The sequence below is a fragment of the Gouania willdenowi genome, chromosome 13, assembly GCF_900634775.1.
Source record: "Gouania willdenowi chromosome 13, fGouWil2.1, whole genome shotgun sequence".
Classification (NCBI taxonomy): Eukaryota; Metazoa; Chordata; class Actinopteri; order Blenniiformes; family Gobiesocidae; genus Gouania; species Gouania willdenowi.
In genome coordinates this window covers 16,023,232-16,035,440 of record NC_041056.1, presented here as the reverse complement: position 1 = coordinate 16,035,440, position 12,209 = coordinate 16,023,232, and the positions used below count along the sequence as shown (strand labels likewise).

Sequence of the window (12,209 nt, the reverse complement as noted above, 5' to 3'; positions counted from 1 at the left end):
AACATCAAACCACACAAATTAAATATTAAGTTTAGTACCAAGTTCCAACATTACAACTACAAATACAATTAAAGGTGAATATGATAAAGTGCAGCATCCATTGAAAATACTTCAACAAAACTTTTAACAACCTGCACACTTGAAGACAGTACTTGCCTTGACCCGTTATGAAAAATATAAAATGTTACCAACAATGTAAAGTGCAGCATCCAAAATAATTGAGCAAGATGGCTTAATACAACCTGCACAAGGGAACTGCTATTCCTCAGTTATAAATAGGTAATGTGTAAACTAAACAAACAATGCAAACATTACACAAAGTGCAACATCAAGTCAGTTCAAGATTTAAGTCTTCATGTTGAGGTTCTTCTGAAAAAAGATGAGCACATCAACATGCTCTGGATGAAGCCGAGAACGGCTGTCACTCATAATGTCACCTGCAGTGGAGAAGACTCTTTGCTACGGAGGTGCCAGGGACACAGAGGTACCGTTGTGCAACCTTTGAAATGTAGGGGAATGTGACCTGATGTTCTTTCCACCAGTGGAAAGGATCAGCATCCACATTAAGGCCACCAGCTGCTTTGTATGAGAAAACCTCTTCCTCAATCTTTTGGGGAAATGCTTTGGTCTGCTGCTCTGTTTTGAGAAGATCCCCAAATAATGAGGAGGGGATACTGATGATGCCTGATCTTGCTCGTTGCTTGGGCTTTCTTGCACTGCTTGAAACTGCAAAAGAAAAAAAATAAATCAAATCAAATATGTCATTTTAATTAACATTATGAATACGAACAATAACAATGTATATTTAAAAAAAATGTAATTATCAGAATCAGAATGTTTTATTGCCATTGTTGATGAAAACAATTCACAACAAGGAATTGGTTTTGGTTTACAGGTGCTTAAAAGGTGCAATAACAGACAATAGAATAGATTAAAAAAAATAAAATTAAAATAAGGCATACAATAAAATGCACTAATAGCACTAGAAATATAAAAAAAATATATATATACAATGAATAAATATAATAAACATGTCATCAGTGCAGGTTATTAAAGACATGATTTATAAAGTGACCTGAAATATAAAGTAACAGCAGTCATAAAGTGTCAAGTTTGTGGAGTTTGAAGCAGTGAGTTACAAAGTCAGACAGCTACATACCTGATGCTCCTTAATTTCACTTGTGAGATCCTTGTAGACTTGGTCACAGATGGCTTCATCAAGAATGGGTAAAGACCTGTCCCTTGGGTCAAGGACTGTGGCCCTGTGCAGGTAGTCCAGAAGATGTGGATCAGTGTATCTTCTCCAAATCCCGGGTGACTGCTAACTTGGCCTCCCGGATGGTTGGACTGGAGTGTTAAGCGGGAGAATCATGGATGAAGTGGGAGTTGATTCACTGCTCAGCAGAGTTGTCATTTTCTTGAGAGGGTTAAGCAGCTGGATGAGTTCCTCTGCCAGCTTCAGCTCACTGTCAGTCAGCAATATGTTTTTCACAGACATTTTCACAGCTTTGTCAAGTATGGCAGAGTAAATGGCTGGTTGTTGCTCCACATACCGTTCAAGCATGTCATGTACTTTATTCCAGCCGGTTGTGACATCACGGATCAATCTGTGTTGTGGTATGTTTAACAGCTGTTTGTCAGCCAGAACTTTGTGAGCAGTGGTACTTTTATGGAAAAATGTCACCACTTTTCTGACCTTCCCCAGGAGGCGTGACACTGAGTGCAAGATTCAGGCTGTGTGCAAAACAGCCAATGTGTGGTCCAAAGACATCTGTATTACGGATGGCATTCACAATGTTTTGTGCATTGTCTGTGGTTACAGGAATTAGGATATTTGCTCTCTCTAGCTTCCATTCAGTAACTGCATGCACTAGTTCTTCAGCCAGGTGTTCACTTGTGTGGCTCTCATACAGTGGATGAGTCTGCAGCACAAAGCCCCTCAATTCCCAATCAAGTATGTAGTGTACAGTCACTGTGAGGTAGCTTACTGTTGCACGGGAGGTCCAGCTATTGGTGGACAGAGCAAGGTAGGGTGCTTGCCTCAGTTCTTTTTCAATATCCCCCGGCATACTTCATCAAGTTCAGGGATTACTTTACTACTAAAATGGGCGTGGGAGGGTACATGATAACGAGGTTCAACTGTTTTCATCATGTGACGAAATCCGGTGTCCTCAACCACTGAATACGGTTGCATGTCTTTCGCTATGAAGACGCACAAAGCTTTTGTTATTGTTTTGTGTTTTTCAGAGTTTGTTGCATGCAGCTCCTGGAAGGCTGCAGCAACTGTCGGTTGCGCTTTGTTAGCCGTCAAAGCTGACACCGACCTGGTCCGTGCTGCTCCGAGTGAAACAGACGGGAGATGGCGACGTAGGTGAACGAACATATTGGTCGTGTTACCTGCTACGATGCTTGCAAAGCAATGCTTGCACACTGTGGTGTGTTGGTTGACAGTCCTTTTCCAATTCTCATCGTAGTCAATCCAAAATGATCCCACACCGCAGACCTATACGATGACGGTGCCTGTTCAAACGTTCTTTTATCGGAGTCTCGTTCACTCACCATTATTTCTGCACTGCTCAGGGTCAGTGCCATGTTCTGCTCATGCCGGCTTCAGAGCCAATCAGAATGTCCCTGAGTTTACTAGGAGCCAGCAACATGCAAGCACTGAATTGCTCCTAGGAAATTCAGGGACTCAATGGCAGCCTTCTTATACCTCCATACTATCTCTAATATCTCAGGAATATCTTGGCCCAGAGTGACTAATACATGCGTTTGTTACATCGAGACTGCATTATTGTAACTCTCTACTGTCAGGATGTCCCAGTAACTCACTAAAAAGTCTCCAGTTAATGCTGCACCCAGAATACTAACAGGTACAAACGGGGAGAGCATATTTCTCCAGTATTGGCTTCCCTTCATTGGCTTTCTGTAAAATCTAGAATAATGTTTAAAATCCTCCTCTTAGCATACAAAGCTCTACATGATGAAGCCTCTGTATATCTTAGACCTGTTAGAGCCCTATCGTCGGGGCAGAGCTCTCCACTCTCAGTTTCCTGGTCTACTGGCAGTTCCAAACGTGTGTAGAAGTAGAACACGAGGCAGAGCGTTTAGCAACCAGGCTCCTTGCCTTTGGAACCAGCTCCTAGACTTTGTACGGAAGGCTGCTACCGTCTCCACCTTTAAGGTTAAACTCAAAACCTACTTATTTGCTAAAGCGTATATCGCATAATAGCGTTAACCTAACCATTAGGAACAAAGCCCTAAACCTAAAAAATTAGGAACTATAAACTAAGATTATAAAGTAGAACACCAACACTACACCATCTACACATAGATCTAATGGGTTTCAATGGGTGAAGTCCAGTCAGACAAGGTTGTCCCGGGTTGCAGCCTACCTCCCACTTCTGAACCTCAGTGTATACCCATCACACTGCTATCGCTGCTTACACAGATGTCCACCCCATACTCATTCTCATTCCACTCACACATAGTTTAGCACCAGGTTTTTCCATGCAGGCAGACCTGATAATACTGTATCATGTTTTTCTGCAGTCTGTGCCTTCTCCTTGCCCTTTTCTCTCTTTTCTGTTTTAAGTGTCTTGAAGCTGAAGCTGGTAGTTACTGATCAGTGGTTCACGGCTCAACTAGTCTGGACTGGAACTCTCTGATGGTCTATCTCTCTATCCTGTTCCATTCTTCCTCCTGTCCACTAACCCCAACCTGGTTCTGCTGAAGCTGTATTCCTGTTAAAAAACTGTTAAAAAGGAGTTTTTTCTTCCCACTGTCGCTTATGCTTGTATATGTGGATTTGTTGAGTTTTTCCTTTTTCCTTTTTATTTTGAATTTTATATTTTGATAGCGCTTTGAGATGACTTTTGTTGTAATTAGCGCTACATAAATAAAGTTGAATTGAATTGAATTAAACTTATTGTTAACCTCAGAACAAGAGCCATAAAAAACAAAACAAATGAAACACAAGAGGCAATGCTTTTGTTTTGAAAAGGGGATGTTTGATTTTTAGCTTAAAGCCAGTCCCAGGACGATTTTACATTCCGCTCGCAATGCATCATGGGGCGGTTGAGTCTGACTAGTGTGCCCACTATGCATACTTAAAAAATGTCCCAATATAGTATACATCCAGGTATTTCTCGCATACTCATTCATTCCATACTATTTGATTTGAATTCACTACATGCTCATTATGACGTCGGACTTAGTATGAGTAGTACATTAGTATGCCATTTTGAACACAGCTATTGTCTTGCTTAAAGAAGCATTGACAGAATACGCACAGGATTGAAACACCAACCTTTGATCGGAAGACATAGTGCTAAGGAGAACATGCAAACCCGAGTATGTTAATGTGTTTACGGACCTGCATGGCAACACATTTATGCCTTATTTTACTTCTCACTCCATTTCTTCACAGCCTTGACTAAAGCTACATCTCTCAGAGAGATTAGCTGAATGCTGGCAACAAATCTAATCCTTTCTTTAACAGACTTGTACCTTTAAACACACACTCACACACACTTATATTCTCAGTTTGCTAATCTGTTAAGTACCCACTACAACACCTGTGCGCAGTGTTTTTGAAGTAGTTGCAGAAATAACAAGTGATAACCTCATTAAAGTATTTTTATTTTTAGAAAAACCTTGTTTTGTGATTTGGCTCCATCCAAAGCAGGTGGGGCACTGGACAAGCAAGCTTTGTAACCTCGGGATCCTTCTATTCTTGTGATTGTTTACAGTGTAAACATGCAGGTAGTGTCACCCATGCTCTGCTTAGTGTGTGCACAAATAGTCACTCTATTCATAGTATGGCATCAAAGAAGCTTTTTTGAAACATGAAAAAGTCTTAGTTGTTTCAATGTGACAAGATAGCAGACTTCAAATTAACTTAGTCGCAAAAAAGGCTGTGTGTTCAGGTTTTCATAGTGATAAGTAGTGGTTGATTACCCAAAAATAAATGCCCTCCAAATTCTTCCTCAATGTTCACACAGAGGCTACAGATATTTAAAGAAAAAGGAAAAAGTAAAGTATATTTGACAATACAAAAACGTTTTTATCAAGTTTTCTCTCTGTGGGGAATGGTAGCAGAAGTGTCCTTTGTGTTTCCACAGACAGATGATCTGCTCACCTGTATTGGTTTACCTGCAGCTGACTCACTACTGTCACAGAGCTCCAGATAGAGTTTCAGCCACTCTCAATGTCACACATGCCACTCAAAGATGGACCCTGACTCATGTATGTGGTAAGGGCATTAAAAAAGAAACAGCATCTTCAAACAGCTCTTAGAATTAATTTAGTAAAGAGTAAAACATCTACTTCATTTGATATAAAGTAACACAAAAAAGCTAACTAAACATTTGAATGTTATGGAAACGCGAGAGATTAGTGACACAGCAATTACAGACTGTACTGACAGAGAGGTAAAGCTGATCCCTGACCCATGCCACAAGGGACAATTCATGCTGGGCAGGTCACCAGTGAAAATCCACAATACAATATGTTAAAAATAAATTCCAACTTTTTAAGCAAGGAGAAAATGCTCTTACAGATATAGTAAATAGATAGCTGAATCAATGATCAGATAAAAACAACTCGATAAGCTTTAAAAAACAGTAATTAATAGGAAATATGGCTCATCAAACTCTTAATATTGTCTGTTGCTCTGTCTGTTAGTGTCATCTGCCTTTCAGCCAAAGAAGGTGGGACAGGGTCTGGTGTTTTATGGTGAAACTGGTTTGTGATTGTGGTTAGAGGTGACAGGTAAAGCATAACCATCAGGGCAATAACATGCCAACTAACAAACATGTTAGTTGGTGTTTTATGGTGAAACTGGTTTGTGATTGTGGTTAGAGGTGACAGGTAAAGCATAACCATCAGGGCAATAACATGCCAACTAACAAACGTGCTGTTTTTGACATTTCTCTGACTCTTCTACTCTTAAGCTGGGTGCACACAGACAGACAATCAGGCTGTTTTTGTCCCGATATTCTACCTTCCTGACGCCAAATTATCTTACGTTTTATAAGATTAACCTTTAGTCTGACAAACTTCTGACTACAGGATACTACGAGTCGGGGTCAACTATCGTAAATGTTAAACCTGTTACATTTTTAAAGGTCCCATATAACAGTAATATGTATTTCTAAAAGTGAAAATGTATTCCTCCATCTCTTGTTTGCTCCACATTTTGTGAAATGTGCACTCAAACATGGGAGTTTAAGTTTTTTTCATTTACTGTATATAATAAAAGGAATAACTCCTCCTACTGTCTCTTCCTATGATCCTGCAGGTAGGTGAGCTCCACCCTCACTATTTACTTTGCTATTCACTATTTTGATAGTCGACTAGTCATCGATTATTGAAACAATTAATCGACTAATTGGATAATAAATCGAACAATGGCTCAAATTTACTACCAGCTTTTAAATTTAGCCTGAGGTTGTTCAGGGCATCTGGTAACTAACAATAAAGAGAATAAAAGGACCACATGGAAAGAAGCCTGGGTTCTTCAGATTTGTGCTGTTCAAAACTGTCTTTAACAGACTGGATATGGGTTGCATATGGGGGAAAAAAATAGAATTTGGCCACATTTACCTGCAGTCTGAACTACGTATAATACGTGTAAGCCTAAAACATACTCAGATCTGAAGATATTCTACTGTTTTGGGAAATAAATATGAATATTTGGAGCACTGATAGGACACACTACACAGCGGAGGCTTGAGGCCCTGAGCTGCTCTGTCACCAGTGCAATGCCAAGTGGTCGGCTCGATAAAGGGGACACCTGAAACCAGCGCACCTGAACAATGAGCTGAGGTGTAACACTAAACGGAGATGAACCACTGTTTATGCCCATCACATGCTTTCTTTCAGCTTATTCCCATCGATTTATTGACCACATTCCATACTTTCTGGTCCTCACACTTGTTTTCTCTCCAACACCAGATACAATCCCACAATCTTCTGACAGTCCACCTCTCCTTTGTGTCGCTCTCTTTCTTTTTCTTTAGGCTTTATCCTCCACTGGGTATTTTTTATTGACAACAGAACCAACCCCTCAGAGTCAGTGTGAGTCATATTATCACACACGTAACACACCAATACTTAACTCAGCACCCCACACTTTCCAGCTAAAGTTCATCTTTTGGAATGAAAGAGATTATTTGATATTTCTGCTCATTGTATGCCATCAGTTGCTATTTTTCTTCCCTCACACAATACTCCAATGCGTGAAGTGACATTTTGCACAGCAGCTGGCAGCTGTGTGAGTCACTAACACACAAGCATTGCCTGTGTCACCATGGAAAAGCAGTGTTGTGGTGTTGTTGCCAAGGCTCTGCATTGGCTCCCCCACGGCTCCTATTAGAGCTCAACAAGGAGAAACGAGTGTGTAAAAACAATCTAAATAATTAAATGTTAGCCAAATAAATAGACAATATCAGATCAGCAGAGTGTTTCTAAGTTCTATTTATTTTTCAGTCTCTCTGACTTAATCATTAGTCAGCATTCTGCACAAGCTACAAATATTTGCACATCACCTCCTTCATGTCTTGTGTCATTTCATTTTGGGATTACAGTACACTGTTTGAGCTTCACTGTCTCAGACATGGAAAACAGCACTCAAATGCATATTGTGTACTTTGTTAATGCACCGACAACTGCAACTGCTTCTTTAAGCAGCAAGTAGCACAAAGGACCAAAAATAGCACAGTGAGTTGCAGAGCAGAACTGCTTTCCTTGAGGAGGGTAGGAGGAGGAGGATGTGTGAGTATGTGCAGGGAGGGATGACAGAGAAACGACGGCAGAGAGAGCAGTTTACCAACAGTTTGGCAGCGCACAAATGATTATTTCTCCTTCATTCACACAAGCACACAAACACTCCATCATACATACATACATTTACTATCAGACTGCTGCCGCGCCAAAAAAATCAAAAAATTCAATTTATTACTGTCTGATATGTAGGGCATCTTTATCTGCTTTCACTGTGACCACAAATCGAATATATATTCTAGACTGATGTCAATATCAAAAGTGGGCCAATTTATTAGCATAAAACAGTGACATTTGCAATTGTTTACAGATATTTGAGCATGCACGTCTATGACATAAAAACGTTTATATCATTTCAACTTCTTTTGAAAGTTCAATTTGTCAAAGAAAAACCTCTCTTCATAAAGGTCAGAAAAGAATACTAAATTGTAAGGATGTCCCGATCAGATGTTGATTTTTTTATATCTACCGATTTCGATAACAAGGAGAATAATGTCGGCCAGCATCTAAAATCTGTTATAAGCACTTAATGATAATTAATACGTTGTGTATATTTAATTTAGTGATGTGATTTTTCAGAGTCTTCTAATGTATTATTTTATTTATTGTATTTAATTGTAGAACAAATTTAAGTTCAACAAGTGGTTATTTTGTGCTTAAAAATTATTATTTTTCTTTCTGTTGGATTTATTGAGGTTAATTTATTTTACATTTATTTTATTTTATATTATTGTAGAATATTCTTATGATAAAGGTTCAAATGTAACCCATTGGTTAATAATAAACGGGTCAGTTGTTTTTCTTACACCTACGGTTGTTCTCTGTTTGAGTAATATCACTTGGTCAAGCCTTTTCTAACATTTCACACTTAAGAACTTTGTAACAAGAAGTATGTGTGACCTGTATTGTTATCGGAACGATATCGGCCAATTATGGAGGCTGCAATATTGGTATTGAATCGGAAAAAAAAGTTCTTTATCAGGACACCTCTAGCCTTTTTCCATCTTTGTTCTTAAACTTTTGATTATGGCTAGTATATACAGAATATATCAATTTTAATCCACTTTTTTCACATTGTGCTTTCAGAGCTGTGACCTATTCTATGTGACAATAAATGAATAGGAGGAAGCGTGCATTTTATTACAGGGTACACACACGCACACATCTTCGTCAAAGAAGTCCTGGAAGAAAGCCCCCATACGTCACAGTAAGAACATGCAAACTCCACACAACAATGCCCTTGAAATGAACCTATCTCCTTCATGATGTCAGCCAACTATTACAAGTCTTTCCAAGATAAATATACTGGAATCTTTTGCTACGTGATCTTTGCTGAAACGTTTCCAAGACAACAGAAAACCCATCAACTGATGAGCACCAGAAGATGAGGCTTAGACGTCCTAAAAACTTTCAGTGCAACAATATGGATCTGAAAATACAAGGTCCATAATATGTCTCAGGATAAATATTTAATTTCAGGCAGAACATTGCAATAAAAGATGCATCTTGTGGGTTTTTTGTATATCCCAATGAACATTCTGGGGTTTTATGAGGTCATCATGCCTGAAACCTGTGACAGAGAAGATAAGAAACCTGTCAGTACTTACTATTGCTGGACTTGAGATCTCTGTGGATGATGGGCACAAAGGCTTGGTTGTGAAGATAATCCATCCCAGTTGCAATCTGGACTGCCCAGTTTACCAAAACTCTTGGAGGAACCTTCTTCCCAGCCAGGGCCCTGTTCAGAGCACCTCCTCGTGCGTACTCCATTACCAAGCAAAGGTTGGGCTCCCTCAGGCAGACCCCACGTAGAGAAATGATGTTGGGGTGCTGGAGCATCCAGAACAGCCTGGCCTCCTGTCGTACGCTCTCTGCTGTCACACTGATATCCTCATCCGGGTCCTGCCTGGCGGCCTTTACAGCGACTTCCTCTTCTCGCCACACTCCTTTGTAAACCTTTCCAAATCCTCCAGCCCCGATCACTTCCTCCAGGAGCAGTTCTGTAAAGTTGATCTCAAGGGGACATTCTCCCACACCACCTGCAGTCAGCTGCTGGTAACTTGTAGCATCTCCCCTTGTAACATAGTTACTTGGAAATATTCCCACCTTCTCCTGGATCTTGCCTGTCCACCACCCCTCATCTCCAGACACTTTTGAGTCCTTTGACAGGACCTCAAGGAGGTCCCCTCTCCGCAGGGTTAACTCCTCGTCAGCGGTGGCTTCATAGTCAAACACTGCTGTCCAGTATGGGTTAGGGTTCTTGGCCCCACGTCGATGGCCAGAGTGGGAGTCTGGTGAGTCTGAGGAGATGGTCGCAGATTTCCAGCTGTTGCCGTTCCCCACCTGTAGAGCTGGAGCAGGACACATCAGTGGTGGAGGGGTCATGGATGAGGTAGGCCCAGGGGGGATGAGGCACGGTGGAGGAGGCGAGCAGCAGCCCCCACAGCTGGTGCAGGGCAGGGGGTCTGTGCCGCTGGCTCTGTCGTATGGGTTCATAGCAGCTTGGCTGCTGTTTAACACGGTCAGCCTGCCCTCCGTCAGCTCACTCATAAAATCCATACAGAGCCCATTGATGAACACAGGGTGTCCTCAAACACCAGTGGGAGGTCCAGGTCAAAGGCTCACAGAGATGCCACTGCTCTCCCCCATCACCACCACTCACTGTAGAATCTGTGCCAAATCTTCTCACCAACAGCAGCTGAGCTGTTACAATTTGTAACATCAAGTCCCAAAGGCAAAATCACTCAGATCCCACGAACAGCAGGTTGTACGATGACACTTGGTGATGCATACCTTTCAAAAAACCTCACTGGTTCCCATATGTGCAATGGTTAAAGTGTTTGTGTGATCAATGAGTTGTAAGAACAAAATCAGAAATTACATGTGATTCATATTTAAAATATGCAGCAGCCAACTTAATATTGATTCATGTTTCTGATTAGACATGAGGTAAATGAAGGATGTAATCATTAGGATAGCAAGTAATGATGCTTATACTGTTTCCTTGTACTTTACAAGTTTGTAAAAACATATTTTGATTTTCTGGTTAAACTAACAAAATGAGGTTGTGTGTCGTAGTCTGTGTATGAGCTGGATCAAATCCTCCGAGCAGGGGTCCTCATTATTTCTCTTCCAGCCCTTTGTAGATGCACCTCCCCCGCTAGCAATCCCACTGAACATGGGCTGTTTGTGTCTGGAACTGCACGCCCTACATGTCCACAACATGCCGTTCTTTTAAATCCTATTAGTGTAACTTTCATGAAAAAGGCTTTGCAATACAGGCCCCATGCATTTTTAAAGACAGTTTGAGAGTCAAAGATGCAGGTATCCAGTGCAGGAGCAGGAGGAAGAGGAGGGTACCACCACCATGTTCAACATCCAGCGGAGTGGGAGCGCAGCAATCTGGCCTCTGGTTCAGCCTCCTTACACGGGACGAGTTATCCACATGACACCATCATCACACCTTCATATGTCCAACACCTTTTTTTTCTTTAGCAGAATAAGGCACTGTATCACGGTGGCGTTATAGCATCTGTGATCCCAGGATGGAGCAGGCAATGATCAGATCCACAGTCTCCACATTTCCTTTATCAGATCCACATCTCCACTCGAATTATAACATAATTATGATAATAACAGAAATTATAATAATTTTCTCCGATTTATTCTGTGCAAAAAAGTATCGATTGTGTCCAGTCGCGTCGTGTGTCTTCCGCTCCAAACAGGTTCATTTTAATACGTAAACAATACAATTTGCGCTTACTGTAACCCGACCTGGCATCCACGGGGAGCAGCGGCATCCACTGACAGTCATAAGGCGCTAGTAGGGTTTGTGTTATCCGTATCATCCGGAAGCCAGTCACAGGGAATGAACTGCTTTCAGTCCCAGTGCGTCCTTCTGGAGTTCCGTCCTATTCACAGTCTCACCGACTGAAAGACGCAGCGAGCTGTCAGTGGCTATGACTGCATCCACACACACACACACACACACACACACACACACACACACACACACACACACACGCACACCGGCTCACACTGCAGCTACAGCGCCCCTACTGTCAACAATGAGACTCTCCTCGTCGGGTGGATGCAGCGTGTGGACGGAGGGCGGGAACCCGGTGTGACTAGATGCACCGGTGCAATATGGGTAATGTAGTCATAAAAGGCTGACCTACATCGTAACATCACAACTTCAACAAGGAATTGTCATTTAAATCTACTCTACAGTCTGGTAAATTATATTCTGTTTGAACAAAAAAATCTGTAAAAAATAAAACAAATCAATAAATATATTAAATCAATAAAGGTTGTATACAGATTGGTTCAATGACCAAATCCCTGTTTATTATAATATTGTATTATAATAAACAGGGATTCTGTTTTTTTGTTTTGTTTTTTAAAACTAAAACACACATTAGCAT

The 12,209-nt window shown here is 41.0% G+C and overlaps 1 protein-coding gene across 2 annotated transcripts in view; it reads right to left on the bottom strand.

Annotated features, from left to right (window-relative positions):
- map3k10 (mitogen-activated protein kinase kinase kinase 10) overlaps positions 1-11,788 on the bottom strand; it is a 41,014-nt gene extending 29,226 nt beyond the window's left edge. The window contains exon 1 of one of the 2 annotated variants that reach the window (XM_028464536.1): positions 9,393-11,788. In XM_028464536.1, coding sequence (XP_028320337.1) covers positions 9,393-10,344 — 952 coding nt within the window. In that variant the 5' untranslated portion in view covers positions 10,345-11,788. The remainder of the gene's footprint in view (positions 1-9,392) is intronic. The other variant, XM_028464537.1, reaches the window with a different exon arrangement.
- Positions 11,789-12,209: the final 421 nt, after the last annotated feature.